Below are 18,139 nucleotides of genomic sequence, written 5' to 3' on the forward strand. Positions count from 1 at the left end.
CACTGCAGCATGGTGTTTTTTTTTGGCATTTTTAAATGTTCTGCGCATGCGCAGACCTATTTACATGAAACTGCGCATGCAAAGCACATGCGCCACGGACTGCCAGTAACGCTGGCAGCCACCCACCCCTGACCAACTTCACCCCATTTTTTTAACCCTGCTTCCAAGAAACAGGCCTGCCCACAACGGCCGAGGAGTTCTTATCGCTTGCCTCATTTCTGAATCAAAACAAAAATGTCTTTATCAATACGGAAGATACTGCAGTTAGAGCATGTCCTTTCCTTTGTCCTTGGATCGTCCTGCAAAAATACCACGTGAAGAACAGAAGAGCAGAAACAAACTCCCTCTTTTCTGGGAAAAAATGTTTTGGATTGCCAAACAGGTAAAGATGGAAACTCGGCAGCTGATCAAAGCCAGGTGGCGAGAAACGAAACCTGTGTTATATTTAGCCATACCTCACAAATATTCCATCTGGGTATCAGCAAATTAGTTGATGTGCTTATTATAATGCGAAAGATGTTGCCAGGTTCTAGATGATCAGGCGGCTGTAACTGTTGGGGCCCGCCAGTGGTCAGCGGAGCTGGCAGCAGAGTCGGACAGTGAGGAGGTTGGGGAGGAAGATGGGCCAGTCCTGGAGTCTGGGGAAGGCTCTGAGGAGGGCTCTGTGTCGGAGGCAGAGAGGGGACCAAGGCCGTCTGAAATTTATCAGCTGCCTTCAGAGTCGGACATGAGGGAGGCAGAAGAACAACTTGAGCTTGTTCCCGATGTGCGCATGCACAGAGTTGCCAGATGAAGGGAACAGCTAAAGAACAGGGGTCGACGAGTAAGGCCACAGGTGGACGATGAATGGCCACTCCCAGAGGAAATAAAAGAGGAGCGAAAGGGGAGTGGAGTTTGCAGGAGGCAATTAGTTCGTTTCATTGGTTTGTGATTCTCTGAGACTCCTTGTCAAGTTCTGCAGAGATTGGCCTGGCAGCTCTCCAAGCCAGATAAGGTCTGTGACCGGAAAATCCTCCCTCGAAAGACTTTGCTGGATGTGAATGAGCGGAATTCACAGCAAATTAATAAAAGAGGTTTTTGTCGGGACAAGGAATTTGCTTCAGGCTCTTGGGAAGCCTCGGTCAGAACAGATCACGCAGCTGTAACAAGGAAGGGAATCAAGTTCTCCCAAGACCATTTCCTGGTCAATAAGATCTCGGCTTTCATGGTTAAAGATGGATGGAAAAAGAAGATGACCAGCACCAACTGGATGGACTCAATGACAGAGATGATGGGTTTACCAGCGGAAGATATAAATGACCAGACCAGGGACAGATCTTCATGGAGAAAACGTGGTTGCTAGAAATTAAAAACAACTTGATGACATCCAATCAACCAATCAATCAATCTATCAATTTGTTTATATCCATGTGCCCCTTTCAGGGAGGAAATGAACCCCCCCCACTTCAATGCAACAGCCATGTTTTTGTGTGCTAAAGTTTGTATCGATGGGAACATTCCCCGTCTTGAATCCGTCTCTCACCACCGGCTCTTCAATATCCGTAAATTTCGTTTTCTACCCAAGCGGATTCTTTGCTTGGCCCCACTCGGTCATGGCAGAGTTCATAGATGTCGTTGGTGACAAACCCGCTTTCGGTGCTCGCCAAGGTCACGAAGCCACTCTCGGAGTTGTTGACCACCATATTGTCATAGTCTCCACAGAGGTCTTCTCCTCCGAGACGGACACAGAAAGAGGAGTTCTGGGTTTGTGGTCTCGTTCCACCAAGATCGGCTTCCCCCTGGGTTTTAATCACGTTATATATCTCTAAGCTGGGGCTGTTTCGCGTCTTGGTAGACGGCCAACCGTCTTTCTCCTTCGTGTTCTCCTCTCTCTGCTCCCGTTTCCTTGGCCAGGAAAGAAAGGAAGGAAGGAAGGAAGAGAAAGGAAGGAAGGGAGGAAGAGAAAGAAAGAAATGAAGGAAGGAAGGAAGGAAGGAAGAGAAAGGAAGGAAGGGAGGAAGAGAAAGAAAGAAATGAAGGAAGGAAGAGAAATAAAAGCAGGAAGGAAGGAAGAGAAAGGAAGGAAGGGAAAGAAAGGAAGGAAGGAAGGAAGGAAGAGAAAGGAAGGAAGGGAAAGAAAGGAAGGAAGGAAGGAAGGAAGGAAGGAAGGAAGGAAGGAAGGAAGGAAGGAAAAAATATATTAACTTCCTTCTGATTTTCTGACTGAGTTTTCTTCTACTTTCTAACTTGGGTTAGTCATGAATGAACTTGGATGCTTGGGTGATCTAGACAGATAAGAAGGGGTAGCCTTGCTTTTCGATAGTTGTTAAATTAAAATGCTAGTTGATAGCCCGGTGTTGCCCGGGTATTTATTTATAGAGGTAAAATGCCTGGACCAAACATAATTTTTAATGTTGGATTTTCCCCCTTACCAGGGGGAGCTCCCTTGTGGAATACTGTGAAGCCGTTACCATGGCAATTCCACTGTGCTGTAGACTAATAAAGCCATTTTACGGTAGTACAGTAGAAGCCATTTTAAGGGACAACAGGCTATATCTTAACACCACCACCCCGAGGAGTGTTAGGGGTGTCTTACCCCCTACAGTATTTGTTTCTAGAGAGTAAGTCATCTGTGTACCAAGTTTGGTTGAAATTGCTTGAGGCATTCCAGAGTTATGGTGGAACACAGACACACAGACACATAGACACACAGACATCCCCCCCCCGAAAGAACTGGTTCAGGGGCGTGGCAGTCCTGGGTTACTGCTGGTTCCAGTGACCCACGCCGCCAAGTTAATACCTACTTGGCTGAACCGGGCCGAACTCCAGTAGGAATCCACCCTTAGGAGCCAAGGTGGCGCAGTGGTTAAATGCAGCACTGCAGGCTACTTCAGCTGACTGCAGTTCTGCAGTTCGGCGGTTCAAATCTCACCGGCTCAAGGTTGACTCAGCCTTCCATCCTTCCGAGGTGGGTGAAATGAGGACCCGGATTGTTGTTGGGGGCAATATGCTGACTCTGTAAACCGCTTAGAGAGGGCTGAAAGCCCTATGAAGCGGTATATAAGTCTAACTGCTATTGCTATTGCTATGTTGTGAGATCAAAACGCACCCAAAATTTAACAGCAGAGATGCCAGGAGACAAGAGTTTTAGTTTAGAACAACTCAGATGTCTCAACAAAAGCTGACTTGTCCAGAGGAAGGCTTAAGTTCCTCCTTTTTTGACTCCGGCTCGCAAGCGTCTCCTTCCTGTGAGTGGGTGGGGAGGCTAAATCTGGAAACCACGCCAATGCAATCCTTCCCCTCTTCAACTCATGGAGAAAAGAGTGATTCTGGGGAAGGGAAAGACTTTACTTGCAACTGGGTGTAAATTAAGGGCAAGCTCTCTCGAGTCCAAACAAAGTATGTGTTAGTCCTATAGACCAGATCAAGAAACCAATGGCATGTAGTTCAGGGTGACTTTGATTGTAATAGCCGTAGTGGAAGGATCTTGCAAACCCAAATGTGTGTCTCTCTTCTTCGCTTTAAGTTTGTGTGAATCGGGGCGGGACTTGTTTTCTCACGTTCTTATCTTGGCCTGGGCTCAAGCCACGCTTATCTAATCCTGGCCATGGGAGCAATAGCAATAGCAGTAGACTTATATACCGCTTCATAGGGCTTTCAGGCCTCTCTAAGCGGTTTACAGAGAGTCAGCATATTGCCCCCAACAATCTGGGTCCTCATTTCACCCACCTCGGAAGGATGGAAGGCTGAGTCAACCCTGAGCCGGTGAGATTTGAACCGCTGAACTGCTGATCTAGCAGTAGCCTGCAGTGCTGCATTTAACCACTGCGCTACCTTGGCTCTACTTCTCAACTTTTCTTCCTGTCTTTTAAGGCCTTCCCCCCCCCCATGTCCGCTAAAGCAGGGGTCCCCAACCTGGAGAACTTTACGACTTGTCGTAGTATTGTAGTATTCCTCACTGAGGAATTCTGGGAGTTGAAATCCACAATCCATCAAGTGGCTGGCTGAGGAATTCTGGGAGTTGAAGTCCCACAAGTCGTAAAGATACCAGGTTGGAGATCCCTGCTCTAAAGCAGAGATCGGAAACCCGTGGCTCTGGAGCCGCATGTGGCTCTTTCATCCCTCTGCTGCGGCTCCCTGTCGCCAGTTGGCTGCACAATTGATAGGGCTTTCGGTTAGGACAGGTAGAGGAAAATAGCAATAGCAATAGCAGTTAGACTTATAAACTGCTTCATAGGGCTTTCAGCCCTCTCTAAGCGGTTTACAGAGTCAGCATATCGCCCCCACAGTCTGGGTCCTCATTTCACCCACCTCGGAAGGATGGAAGGCTGAGTCAACCTTGAGCCGGTGAGATTCGAACCGCCGAACTGCAGTTAGCAGTCAGCTGAAGTAGCCTGCAGTGCTGCATTTAACCACTGCGTCACCTCGGCTCTTCGCCAGACTAGGAGGAGACTCTATGGTAGGGGGAACTAGACTTCTGGTTGGCAGAGGAAAAAAAACGCCGTGCAAGGAGGAGATTCTATGGTGTGTGTGTGGGGGAACCGGACTTCCGGTCGGCTCCAGAATTGAAAGGGGGACTTCCGGTTAGGATCTTTGTGGCTCTTTGATTGTTTAAGGTTGCCGACCCCTGCTGTAAAGCTTAGGGATTGTATGAATCTAAATTTAAGGAATGAAATTCCTTGAGCAAAATGTGTTGGCCTTCCCTATGCTTAGTTTGCAAGACTCCTATTATTTCCTGAAGGATCTCAAAAATCTGTTTTTTTTTTCCTTGGGGCAGGGTGCTTTTCTTAGCCAACACCTGTTCCAACAATAAAAGCATCTCAGCTGTGCACAGACAACAGTATCATCTCTATTTCTTCTCCTCTCTCTCTTCCTTGGCCTTGAGCCATTGCCCTCAAAATTGTTCCCAGCTTGTATAATAATGCCACTTGCCTTTTTGCGTAAACCCAAAAGATAAAAACGGCGATGGTGATCAACAGAAGCAAAGCAGGAATGCTTGAAATTAAGATGTACAGAAGGCTCCAAGCAGGCTCTGAAGAGGAAAGAAACGCAAGAGTTTTAATGCGTTACCGAGAACAAAGTTTGATCACAGTGGAATTGTGACTTTCAAACCCCCATTTATATATGAGTTGTGGGGAGATACTCTCTGTGTAGGGAATAAAGCAACAAGAACAATGTATATTAAATTCTCTTCGGGTGCGGCAAAGACATTTCTTCTCCGAGAAATTCAGGGTATTGTTAAAACAGCTTTGGAGAAAGGAAACTGCAACTGTATTTTTAAAGTATTTTTTTTTTTTTTACTAGAAGGTTTCACAACAGTAAACATGACATCATATAAAGTAAGATTAAATAAAAGGAAAAGTGTGAATTCAGAACTCAAGAAACGTGATTAAGACATATGAATAAGAAAAGATACATAAAGAAAAGACTTCCAACTTTCTTTGCCACAACGATAACAAACTTATTCTTTTTCCATCCTCATTAAAATCGTGGCACGACATAACCGCGAACGTCAAAAGCGCGCCGACAACACCGCAGCGCTAAAACCGCAATGTCAAAAGCGTGCCGACAACAGCGCGCCGACAGAAGCGCGATTTAACTTAAGGTAAGGTTTAGGGTTAGGTTTAGGGTTAGGTTTAGGGTTAGGTTTAGGGTTATTTTTAGGGTTATGTTACAGCACGCTTCTGTCGGTGCGCTGTTGTCGCGCGGTTTTGACGGTGCGGTTTTGTCACCGCGCTTTAGTCACACGCGCTTTAGTCTACCACGGTTTTGTGGTGGAACCCATTAAAATTACAAGAAATGAAGATACTAAGAGAAAATGGTTGGAAGGAGAAAAGAAAGAGAAGGATTTGTTTGTAGAGTAGAATGAAATTTAGTAAATATAGCCAAAGGTATATGTTTAATATAATGTGTGGGAAATAGATTAAAACTATTACTTGTGGATAACTAATCAAATGAAATGTGTAATATATAAAACTAAATTTGAGAATATATGTTTGTTAACAGTAAAACAGAATAACAGATGGAATAATATGTTAAATGTGATTAACTTGGAGAGGCAAATAAGGATATTGTCAATACATTAAGAAGAAATTAAAATTAAGCGGGAGATTATGGAATGAAAATAAGATGACTGAAATGTAAAATGGAAATAAGATGTAAAATGTACTATGCATAAATAGAAGATGTAAAGAGGGGGGGGAACCTGGACAACACTTTGATTATAATTTTTTTTAACTATGTTAACAAAAAATTAAAAAAAAACTTTGTTTAAAATTACAAGAAATTGCAGGGGGGGTTTGGTACCTTTGGCCTCTGGGAGGGTTTTGTTAGCGACAGCCTCCTGCATGGGGGGTTCTGGGGATGTGAATGCTGAAGACCCTGTTATATACCCTAGGGAAAAAATCCGAGTGTTACGACTTAAGGATGTTGTCTCGATAATGTAAGTAGTTGATTTGGATAATTCAAGGTTAATGAGGCCCTAAGAATGATGGAAGAGGATTTAGGACTAGGATAAGACTCAAATTTGGGCGAAGCATCCACATTTTGGGGGTCAATCAGTTAGAAAAGGATCAATTAGCATCCAACATTTGGAAAAGCAATTGAGAGTAATCAGTTCAAAAATTGAATTGAAGTGAATTTTATTATTTGTATGTCGCCCTTCTCCGGGAGGGACTCAGGGCGGCGAACAACTCAAAAGGGGAAACATAGAACAGAATACAGATAATTAAAATAAGCAAGAATCATACAACCACACAAGTCGAGAGGGGAGGGGAACTCATCAACCCCAGGCCTGCTGGCAAAGCCAGGTTTTGACGGCTTTCCGGAAGGCCTGGAGAGAGGCGAGGGTTCGAATCCCTGCGGGGAGTTCGTTCCAGAGGGCCGGAGCTGCCACAGAGAAGACCCTCCCCCGGGTAGTAGCCAGATGGCATTGGCTAGTAGATGGAACCCGGAGGAGGCCAACCCTGTGTGATCTAATGGGTCTGTGGGAGGTAATTGGCAGCAGGCGGTCTCTCAAGTACCCAGATCTTTGCTTATTTATTGTTTAAAACAACATTTCTCAACTTTGCAAACTTTACGATGTGTGGACTTCAGCTCCCAGAATCCCCACAGCCAAGCTGGCGTGGGGGAATTCTGGGAGTTGAAGTCCACACATCTTAAAAAGTTGACAAGGTTGGGAAACACCAATTTAATGGATAACTGTGTCTTTCCTTTGGGAGTGGAGCAGTGGTGAAATTCAATTTTTTTTTACGACCAGTTCTGTGGGTGTGGCAGGGGAAGGATACTGCAAAATCTCTATTCCCACCCATTTTAGGGCTAGCCAGATGTGGCATTTGCCGATTCTCCGAACTACTCAAAATTTCTGCTACCGGTTCTCTAGAACCTGTCAGAACCTGCTAGATTTCACCTCTGGAGTGGAGGAAAACTCCAGAATGGGGACAAATCTCTCCTCCTTTTCCCATAAACAATAACAACAACCTTGTGAGGAAGGCTGGCTGGAATGCAGAGACTTTCTGAAGTCACGAGAGCGCTCCTAGGCTCCATGGTTAAACGTGGACTCCAATCTACATCTCCCTGATACGCCTCATTGTCTTTCTCACGCCTCTAACCATTTCTTTTGCATTTTTTTGGGCATTGTTTGTTATTTGTGCTAGATTTGGCATTCCTCCCAGCAAAAGTCGCAACCTCCCCCTCCTTTCCCTAACACCAAATGTTACCTGTTTGAGAAGCAGCCAATTCAGGGACAACTGTTGGCTTTTCTGCAAAGAGAAGGAAAACAATCAAGACGGCACGCATGCTGAAAAACCAAGCCCCAAATCCTACATTTGATTACAGGAACTTTAAAGCCACCGTGCGAGAAGCAAAGGTAAAGGTTCCCCTCGCACATACGTGTTAGCCGTTCCCGACTCTAGGGGGCGGTGCTCATCTCCGTTTCAAAGCCAAGGAGTTAGTGCTGTCCAAAGATGTCTCCGTGGTCATGTGGCTGGCATGACTCAACGCCAAAGGCGCACGGAACGCTGTTCCCTTCCCACCAAAGGTGGTCCCTATTTTTCTACTTGCATTTTTTACGTGCTTTCAAACTGCTAGGTTGGCAGAAGCTGGGACAAGGAACGGGGAGCTCACTCCATTGGGGCCTGGAGGGGGAATGTTACCTTCTGAATATTTACAAATAAAGTTGTTTTTCATGTTGCATCGGTCATCGTTCCACTGGAACAGGTAACGTCCCCCGTCGCCGGCAGGTGCCGAGGGCTGGTGATACATCACCACGCACCACTCACTTCCACAGGAGGGCTCATCCGCGTACCAGTTTCTGTAAGGAGGACAAGCAAATCATGAGAGAGTTTGCCTGGCCTCCACCAAATAAAAAATAAAAAATGGGTACACTACAGAATTTAGATAACCGGCAAAAATTGTGGGGAAGAAATTATAGATTAACAAAGTCAACATCTTGCTTGATGCTCTTTTCTTTATTTAGGATTATTATTGCATTTAATATCAGCGTTTAGAAAATAATATTAGGAATGCTATTGTTTAAGGCATTGAATGCAATTGAACTGAATGAAAAAAGTGATAATACAAAGGTAATAGTTGTACAGAATATTTTTCAGATAGATAAGGAAACAATTGACCTATTAATTATTAACTATGAATGACTCGCTATCAATTAAGCAATTAATTAAATAATCGTAGTATTACATTTACTATAGGGGTATTTTTAGAGGTATATTGACATGTGAAAAGGTGCTTTTTCAAAAGGCACAGGGATTTTATTACCATATGTGGTGGAGCTGTCTAAAATGTTCGCCCTCCCTGTCCTAAATTCTTGATGGAAACTTCATTCTGGCTTACCGAAAGGTGGACGAACTCCCGTCGGTCCAGGTGTACAAAGATGGACATTCGGTGCTGTTCTCGGGTTCGTCTTCTCTCCGGAGCCCGATCCAGAAATCGCCATCGGAGGCTGAAAAACGCTGGATCATATTCTCAACCATCACCTGTTCCGACTGGGATTCGATGCTGACCAGGTCTGCGCCGTCACTCCGGCAGGTTTGAAGCGCTTCCCGGAAGCCGACCCTACGCGCGACTTCGTGGAAGTAGACGATTTTGTAGCAAGGCCGTTGCGTGCCTCTCAGGCAGACAGCCTGCCCTGTGGAGCAGAAACAGCCTCGGTTAGAAGGAGGAGAGCTGGGTGGTCCAACTTTGTCAACTTTAGGACTTGTGGACTTCAACTCCCAGAATTCCCCAGCCAGTATGGTTGGCTAGGGGATTCTGGAAATTGAAGTCCACACATTTTAAAGTCGCCATATTGGACATCCCTGGGTTAGACAGAGAAAGAATTCTTGACTTCCACAACTGCACGATGTAGAATTTTTCCCAGCATCACAAAAGGAACAGCAATATTCTAAATTCTGCCTTCTTTTCTTGTTGTCGAATATTATGGGAAGAAACCGGTGGCCTATAATACTTTGGCCATGGGATAAAAATGTTTATTTTAAATGTCTATGGAGATTCTCCGTCGTCCAGGTCCTGGTTGTCCCAATGGGGTTTTTTCAAGGGGCAACTAGACTTTCTTGGGGGATTTTTTAAAAAGACGTTTCGCTTCTCAAGGCTCCACACCCATTTTGCCCTACTCAGGTGACCGTGAGAACACAGATAAACCTCCAAGTGGCCTCAACGACTCTCTAAAAGGATGCAAATGACCAGCTGTCTGCAAGGAGTTATCAATCCTTCCCTTCCCTTCTGTCCAGTTTAGAGCTGAAGAAGCTTCTTGGATGAGAAGCGGAAACATCTCCAAAGAAAAACAAGAAAGTCCAATTGGCACATGAAAAAGCACCTTTGGGTTCATTTCAAATCTGAATTGAGAGTCAAGTGAGGATCCTCAGATTTACTCTCCTGCTTGAGCAGGGGGTTGGACTAGAAGACCTCCAAGGTCCCTTCCAGCCCAGCTCTACTCTACTCTGCTCTGCTCTGCTCTGCTCTACTCTACTCTACTCTACTCTACTCTACTCTACTCTACTCTACTCTACTCTACTCTACTCTACTCTACTCTACTCTACATTTTCTTTCCTTTTTCTCTTCTCCATCCTTCCTTTTTCTGTTCTGTTCTTTTCTCTATTCTCTTCTTTCCTTTTTCTCTTCTCTATCCTTCCTTCTTCTCTTCTCTTCTCTTTTTTTCTTTTCCATTCACAGCAGTCCTCCACAGGTTGGCAATCATTTATCTCAATGCTTGATTTATTCCCATGATTTATATGGCCCCCCCACTGTCGGGCAGTGACTGGGCAGCATGCGAATGGAAACCCAACAAATTAGAACAATCCAAAATAGTAAACAAGTGCCCGATGTTGGGAAGAACTGATTCAAAACTTAAAATAAGAACACAATCGCCAGAGTTTGTGCTTCATGAGATAGCCTTAAGTGACTGGATCCTCTGCGTAATTGCCAAGACGCTGCCTGCCCCATTGTTCCGTCTCCTTTGGACGGGCATTGCTAAAACTATCCCAGCCTTGGGAATCCATTCACCCATTGAAGGTAGGTGGGCAACGAGGGGAGGAAAGTCCCGAGTGGGCTGGGAAGGGGATCAGCCAGAAAGGGGGTGGGAGGATTCCACTACTTTACCTGCCAACCCCCACAGCTTCTTTAAAGGCATGGGGAGGGGGTGTAGCTGCTGTCTTAATGGGGCTTTGCTGCCCACCCACCCAAGGGCCGAGGTGGTGCAGTGGTTAGGGTGCAGTACTGCAGGCCACTTCGGCTGACTGTTATCTGGGTTCAAATCTCACCGGCTCAAGGTTGACTCAGCCTTCCATCCTTCCGAGGTGGGTGAAATGAGGACCTGGATTGTTGTTGGGGGCGATATGCTGACTCTGTAAACCACTTAGAGAGGGCTGAAAGCTCCATGAAGCGGTATATAAGTCTAACTGCTATTGCTACTTACCCCAGCTCTGAGCAGATCGCAGAGGAGGAGGAGGTTAAGATAAAGCAGCTAAAGGGACCTTTCTGATCTAGGATGGAGCTCAGAGTGGAAACAGAGCCTGCTACGGTCCAGTTCCAGTGCCAGGATTGTACCCCCCCCTCCCCTCCGCAAGACGTTTAGGGAGCTGCGGGAATCCCAGCTACGATGCTCTCAGGCTTAGTCCTTTGGCTGACACCCTGAAAGGAAGCGGGTTCAGGTTCCGACGGCTGTGGAGCTCGAATCCAGGGATGCCCTAGGCGATCCGCAGCACGTCGGGATTCCACAAGGCACGGGGGCTTCTGCGCCCCCAACTTGGCCGCCCCCAAACATCCCAGCGGCCCGACGGGAGGCTAAAGGGGCCGTCGCTGGCTCAGGGCCGGACTCCGGCAGCTGAGACACCCCCCCTCCCCAGACTTGGAAACGCGCCCACCGCCCGACAGTAGACACGACCCCTCCCCACGCCTTCAAAGAAGCTGCGGAAGGGGGGGTCCGGTCCCGCCGCAGCTTTGGCAGACTAAGTAGGGGAGTTTCTCTCTCCCCCCCCTTTGGCTGTTCCCTCTCCTCAGCCCACTCGGGACTGCCCTCCCCTCCTTGTCCGGCCGCCTTTATACGCGGGAGCGCTCAAACACTCCACTAGCGATTTACGAATCGTGGTTTTGGATGGGCACGATTGCCCGGTTGATGCGGGAAAGGGGGGGGTGTTGGGCCGACGGCTGCACCTCGATTCCCGCAGCCACCCCACCCACCCCCGGCCTCTTTAGCTGCTTCATCTTAACCTCCTCCTCTGCGGGCGGCTCCGGGCTGGGATAGGTGGGTGGGTGGGCAGTAAAGCCTCAGTAGGCACCAGTTGGCATATCTTGGCTTGAAGGCTTGCAACGAACCCAGGGCAACTGACAAGCTGGCTGCTTGGTTGCCCTTTTGGACTGCAGATAGAGCCCCCCCCCCACAAGTAAAGAGGGCGGAGGGCTGAGGCCAGAGCTTTGAGAGGATGCCCGCTACCACCCTGGGAAAAAGGACCACGGGGGAGTTCTGTGGCAAAGAGCCTCCAAGGAGGAGGCTGGCAGAGGGCAAGCTTGAGGGAGGGGCTGTGTCTTGCAGCTGAACCCCCCCCTCCGCCCCTCTGCCCCCATTTTCCCGGCTGGACGGAAGGGGGCTCCCGCTTTGCATCCCCCCCCCGCCGTCCCCACGCGCGGCCCTAAGTGGGGACGTGATTCTAGACTCCCCGACTTTTGCAAAGTTTCCTCCGCGCTCCAGCCGGGCAGCCCCGCCGCCCGCCCATCCCCGTCCTTTGCGCTTCGCTCTGCCAGCCCCGTCCAGCCTCTGCCCGCCCGCCCGCCGGGGGGCCGGACTCACCGCTGGGCAGCCTGGCCTCCTGGCCGCCCGCCGGCTCGCAGAAGGCGCCCAGCCGTAGCAGCAGCAGCGGCAGCTGCCAGAGCCCACCGCCCGCTCTCCCGTCGCAGCCCGGGAGCCACATGGCCGCAGCCGCCGGAGCCAGTGCAGTCGCCGGGAGCGGCCGAACGTCTGGCCCGGGCGAGGCGAAGCGGCTCCGCCTCTGGGCCGGGGGGAGGAGGGAGGGAGGGAAGGGGGGAGGCCGCTGGAGGGGCTCCCGGGGGCGGAGGGCGAGCCTTGGCTTCCAGCCGGCGAGGCTGAGGGACGTGTGTATGCGTGTGTGTGTGTATGTGTGTAGCAGCGTCCACGCGTGTCCATTGGACCCCCGCAACGCCGAGGAGTGAACCTAGGATGGATTCAGAGGAGTCGCGGGGCATGAAAGAGTTGGAAAGGACCTTGGAGGTCTTCTAGTCCAACCCCCTGCCTAGACAGGAAACCCTACACCACTTCTGGCAAAGGGTTATCCAACTGCTTCTTAAAAACTTCCAGTGTTGGAGCATTCACAACTTCTGGAGGCAAGTTGTTCCATTGGTTAATTATTCTAAGTGTCAGGAAATTTCCTCCTTAGTTCTAGGTTGCTTCTCTCCTTAATTAGTTTCCACCCATTGCCTGTTGTCCTACCCTCAGGTGGCTTGGAGAATAGTTTGACTCCCTCTTCTTTGTGGCAACCCCTGAGATATTGGAACACTGCTATCATGTCTCCCCTGGTCCTTCTTTTCATTAAACTAGACATACCCAGTTCCTGCAATTCTTTAGCTGAGAACGCCGGGTGTGTGAGCTGCAGTGGGGTAAGTGGGAAGTCAAAAGTGACCCACAAAATGTCTCTGAGCACCATCATCTTTCCAAAGTTAAGGGGATCCAGTTGGCTGAACTAACCTGGGTCAAACGGGGGGGGGGGGGGGGGCTGGGAAGTGAGGCCATTTCTTCAAATTGGTGATTGGTGCAAAGAACTGATTCCCAAAACGTGTTATGGACAGGCGTGAACTGGCTCTCCCCATCTCCCACTGAGCAGGGAGCTTGTCTGTCTGTCTGTCTGTCTGTCTGTCTGTCTGTCTGTCTGTCTGTCTCTGTCTCTCTCTCTCTCTCTCTCTGAGTGTGTGTGTGTCTAAAGAGTGCTGTGTGTATCCAACAAAGCCATGTATAGTCTATTTTATTTTATAAAAAGTTTTATTTTTTCTTTCCATATACACTCACAAATATACATTCTCATAGGTACTATCAACATTTATATGTTGACTTCTAGCATTTGTCACAACCAGCCTAAGGATACAAAAAGCACAATAGGGGTTGCTCTCTTGCCAACCCATACATCCATCTCATCTTGCGATAACCCTACTCCTTCCTTCTTTCTTCCCGAACCTCCCTTCTCTACCTTCTTCTTTCCTCCTCTCCTTCCTCTCTTCTTATTCCCCTCCCTCTCCCCTACTCCTCTTCTTCTCCTGCTTACTCTCTTCCCCACTCTTACTACCCCCTCCCTTACTTCCACTCCTCTACCCTTTCTTCTTACAGGCTGTTATAGTGGTGCTGCCACAATACCATCAAATCACGTTTTTGCTTTGCTCTGAAAAGAATCGGTCTGACTGAATCGCGGTTCGCCGTCTTGTCTGAATCCAGAAAACCTGGATGAGAAAAACCACCTTCCCAGCAAGCTTAAGTCTACATCTTTGCAAGGGATCTTGCAACAGGCCTGGGCCAGATTCTGCTCGGGAACAGAGGGGGAAATGCACACGGAATGCTCCCATCGCAGGATCAGCTCCTGCCCAGATGCTGACGGGACACATTTGTCTGCTGGTTTCCTGAGCGCTGGGAAGCTGGACCGGGCTGAGCTTCCGGGATCCCGAGCCAACTTTCCACTCATCCTGGTTTGGAAACAGCTTCCAGATGCCCAGCCGGGGTGAGGAAGGAAAGGAGGCCAGCTGCAAACATGCTATTTTGGCTTTGGGGTTGGGAGGAAGCAGCCAAGAGCGTGGAAGTTTTCCCTTCCATGCCCCCCTCTGTGTGTGTGTGTGTTGCTTTCCAGCCCTCTCTAACCAGAGTTAGCATTTCCCCCCCAACAATCTGGCTCCTCATTTTACCCACCTCAGAAGGATGGAAGGCTGAGTCAACCTTGAGCCAGTCAGGATCGAACTCCTGGCAGTCAGCAGAATTAGCCTTGCAATACTGCATTCTAGCAGGAAGGAAGGAAGGAAGGAAGGAAGGAAGGAAGGAGGAAAGGAAGGAAGGAAGGAAGGAAGGAAGGAAGGAAGGAAGGAAGGAAGGAGAGAAATAGCCCCTAGGAAGATAGCAATAGCCCTTAGACTTATCTACTGCTTCACAGTGTTTTCCAGTCCTCTATAACCAGAGTCAGCATCTTGCCCCTGGGTCCCCATTTTACCGACCTCGGAAGGACGGAAGGCTGAGTCAACCTTGAGGCTGGTGAAATTCGAACTCCCCAACTGCTGTCAGTCGGTGATCAGCAGAAGTAGCCTGCAGTACTGCACGCTAACCACTGCGCCACCTCGGTTAACAGAATAACAGAGTTAGAAGGGGTGCTGGAGGTCTTCTAGTCCGGTTCCACCACAAAACTGCGGTAGACAAAAGCGCGTGTGACTAAAGTGCGGTGACAAAACCGCACCGTCAAAACCGTGTGACAACAGCGCGCCGACAACAGCGTGCCGACAGAAGCGCGCTGTAACATAACCCTAAAAATAACCCTAAACTTAACCCTAAACCTAACCCTAACCCTAACCCTAACCCTAACCCTAAACCTTAGCTTAAGTTAAATCGCGCTTCTGTCAGCGCGCTGTTGTCGGTGTGCTGTTGTGGGCGCGCTTTTGACATCGCGGTTTTAGCACCGCGGTGTTGTGGGCGCGCTTTTGACGTTCGCGGTTATGTCGTGCCACGTTCTAGTCCAACCCCAACGTTTCTTTCGTGGATGGATTCAACAAGCCGTGCTCCCAATGAACAGCAGCTTAGAACAATGCGTGACCCCAGCCGCTCAAAAAAACACGGGGACTAAACTGCTATCCCACACTGTCAAAACTCTGGCTGTGTGGCGTTGTAATCTTCCGATGGCTGGGGAGGGACGCCGTGGGGAACACAGTATTTGCTTCATCCCGTCTCCTTATTAACGTCGGAGGAATTTCTTGGAAGGCTGGACTTGAACGATTCCAACTCCTATTGAAATCTGGCCTGCCGTTGGAAGCCGCGTCAGCAATTTCCTAAGTGGCTTTTTGATTTATGAAGCGTGTGTGTGTGTGTGTGTGTGTGTGTGTGTGTGTGTGTGTGTGTTATCTCTGAGTGCATGTGCGCATTCATGCCTGCACACTCATTCCTTCCCGACCCTACCCCCCCCCAATCTGCCTCCAGTTCATGCTGACAAGCAGAAACGGCCCTTCAAGTTACGTCCACTGTCACGAAAAGAGGAGCTGGATGCCATGGCACATCAAACAATGAAATATGAGCCAAGAGGCTACGGCAGTGCCGGCGGCAGTGGCCAAAAAAAAAACCCCAACACAATCCTAAGTTGCATTAACAGAGGGATACAATCAAGATCAAGGGAGGTAGTAATACCACTCTGTAAAGCCTTAGTAAGGCCACGCTTGGAGTACTGCATCCAGTTTTGGTCACCACACTATAAAAAAGATGTGGAGACTCTGGAAAGAGTGCAGAGAAGAGCAACCAAGATGATTAGGGGGGGACTGGAGACTAAAACATACGATGAATGGTTGCAGGAACTGGGCATGGCTAGTCTAGGGAAGAGAAGGACCAGGGGAGACAGGATAGCAGTCTTCCAATACTTGAGGGGCTGCCACAGAGAAGAGGGGGTCAAGCTATTCTCCAAAGCCCCTGAAGGTCAGACAAGGAATAATGGATGGAAACTGACCAAGGAGAGATTCAACGTAGAAATAAGGAGGAATTTTCTGACAGTGAGAACAATCAACCCATGGAACAGAAGTTGCCTTTGGAAGTTATGGGATCTGTAGATGTAGTTCCATTAATTGTGTGATTTGTCAGCCAGTTGCAAATCCATAAAAAAGATGTTGAGACTCTAGAAAAAGTTCAGAGAAGAGCAACCAGGATGATTTTAGGGGACTGGAGGCTAAAACATACGATGAACGGTTGCAGGAACTGGGCCTGGCTAGTCTAGGGAAGAGAAGGAACCAGGGGAGACAGGATAACAGTCTTCCAATATTTGAGGGGCTGCCCCAGAGAGGAGAAAGGGGTCAAGCTATTCTCCAAAGCACCTGAAGGCCAGACAAGGAACAATGGATGGAAACTGATCCAGGAGAGATTCAACCTGGAAATAAGGAGGAATTTCCTGACAGGGAGAACAATTAATCAGTGGAACAACTTGCCTCCAGAAGTTGTGAATGCTCCATCACTGGAGGCTTTCAAGAAGAGACTGGACTGCCATTGGTCAGAAATGGTGTAGGGTCTCCTGCTTGGGTGGGTGGGGTTGGACTAGATGACCTACAAGGTCCCTTCCAACTCTGTTAATATGTTAAACCTGCTATCAAAAATATTAAGCCTCTTTTATTAATCATACCACCCACCCACCCCAACGTGAACATTTTTCAGTGGGTCTTCAAGGTCAGAGAGAAAAACACATAATTTGAGCTGAGAAGTTGTCGTCAGCCAGTCAGTCATGTCCCACGCTCAGCCACTCTATGGATTGACCCTCTCCATGCCCCTCTCCGTCTCTCAGATCTGACCACCTCCTTCAGCTCCGGCATGGTCATCCCGGTGTCATCCTTTATAGCAGTGTTTCTCAACCTTGGCAACTTGAAGATGTCTGGACTTCAACTCCCAGAATTCCCCAGCCAGTGTTTCTCAACCTTGGCAACTTGAAGATGTCTGGACTTCAACTCCCAGAATTCCCCAGCCAGTGTTTCTCAACCTTGGCAACTTGAAGATGTCCGGACTTCAACTCCCAGAACTCCCAACTCCCTGCGGCGAGCTTGGCTTTGAGTTGGTATTTTTGGCGAGGACTTCTTCTGTTATTTTTGGGGTTATTGTGGGATGCATAACAGTCGCCTCCAGGACCACAGTTCAAAGCTCCCTTTTCCTACCTGCCTTTTCCAGAGTCCAGGTTTTGCAGCCATCAGTAGGGATCCTGGGATGAATTGTGTCTCTTTAGCCTGTTGGAATGAGCTTCTCCGCCATTATCCTCCATTGTTGTGGCCCGCTAGCAGCCAGCAGAGCTGGCAGCAGATTCAGACAGTGAGGAGGGTTGGGGAGGAACCTGGGCCAGTTCTGGAGTCTGGGGAAGGCTCTGATAAGGGCTCTGTGTTGGAGGCAGAGAGTGGGGCTAGAGCCGTATGCCAGTTAACAGCTGCCTTCGGAGTCAGACAGCAGTGGGGCAGAAGAACAGCTGGAGCCTGTTTCCAATGTGCGCATGCACAGAATGGCCAGACAAAGGAAACAGCTAAAGAACAGGGGTCGACTTGGGAGTAAAGCCACAGGTGGATGATGAAAGCCCCCTCCCAGAGGAAATAAAAGAGGAGCGAAAGGGGAGTGGAGTTTGCAGGAGACAATTAGTTCGCTTAATTGGTTCCTTACTCTCTGAGACTCCTTGCCAAGTTCTGCAGATATGGGCCTGGCAGCTCTCCAAGCCGGATAAGGTCTGTGACTGTAAATCCTCCTTTGAAAAGACTTTTCTGGATGTGAATGAGCAGAATCCACATTCAATTAATAAAAGGGAGTTTTGTCGGGACAGGAGTTGGCTTCATGCTCTTAGGAAGCCTCGGTCAGAACACAGAAACTTGTTCAGTGGCATCTACTGGCCATCCCAGGACAATCCGCCACCAGCCAGAAAAATCCTGGCTTACGGGCAAGGCATTT

General features: G+C 48.6%; 1 protein-coding gene across 2 annotated transcripts; it reads right to left on the bottom strand.

Annotated features, from left to right (window-relative positions):
- Positions 1-939: 939 nt before the first annotated feature.
- On the bottom strand, positions 940-12,462 carry LAYN (layilin). Of its 2 annotated transcripts, XM_087706530.1 has the most exons (7): positions 12,281-12,462; positions 8,830-9,124; positions 8,133-8,290; positions 7,698-7,739; positions 6,286-6,372; positions 4,912-5,011; positions 940-1,884 (listed from the first exon to the last, which is right to left on the bottom strand). In XM_087706530.1, exons 1-7 carry the CDS (start codon positions 12,399-12,401, stop codon positions 1,533-1,535), a joined length of 1,155 nt encoding a protein of 384 aa, XP_087562656.1. In that variant the 5' UTR covers positions 12,402-12,462; the 3' UTR covers positions 940-1,532. The 2 variants fall into 2 exon arrangements, with proteins under 2 accessions (XP_087562656.1, XP_087562655.1); XM_087706529.1 differs by lacking the exons at positions 6,286-6,372; positions 12,281-12,462 and having other exon boundaries at positions 8,830-9,092.
- Positions 12,463-18,139: the final 5,677 nt, after the last annotated feature.

Source organism: Thamnophis sirtalis, unplaced genomic scaffold, assembly GCF_051295495.1.
Source record: "Thamnophis sirtalis isolate CommonGarterSnake01/CBP01778 unplaced genomic scaffold, rThaSir2_p1.2 scaffold_2, whole genome shotgun sequence".
NCBI lineage: Eukaryota > Metazoa > Chordata > Lepidosauria > Squamata > Natricidae > Thamnophis > Thamnophis sirtalis.

Excerpts from the sequence above, each read along its gene's own strand:
- LAYN (XM_087706530.1), bottom strand. The coding sequence starts at position 12,401 with ATGTGGCTCCCGGGCTGCGACGGGAGAGCGGGCGGTGGGCTCTGGCAG. Across the intron at positions 8,291-8,829 it reads GGGAGTTCGTCCACCTTTCG|AAACTGGTACGCGGATGAGC; the intron begins GTAAGCCAGAAT and ends TCCTCCTTACAG. Across the intron at positions 7,740-8,132 it reads TATTTGTAAATATTCAGAAG|AAAAGCCAACAGTTGTCCCT; the intron begins GTAACATTCCCC and ends TTCTCTTTGCAG.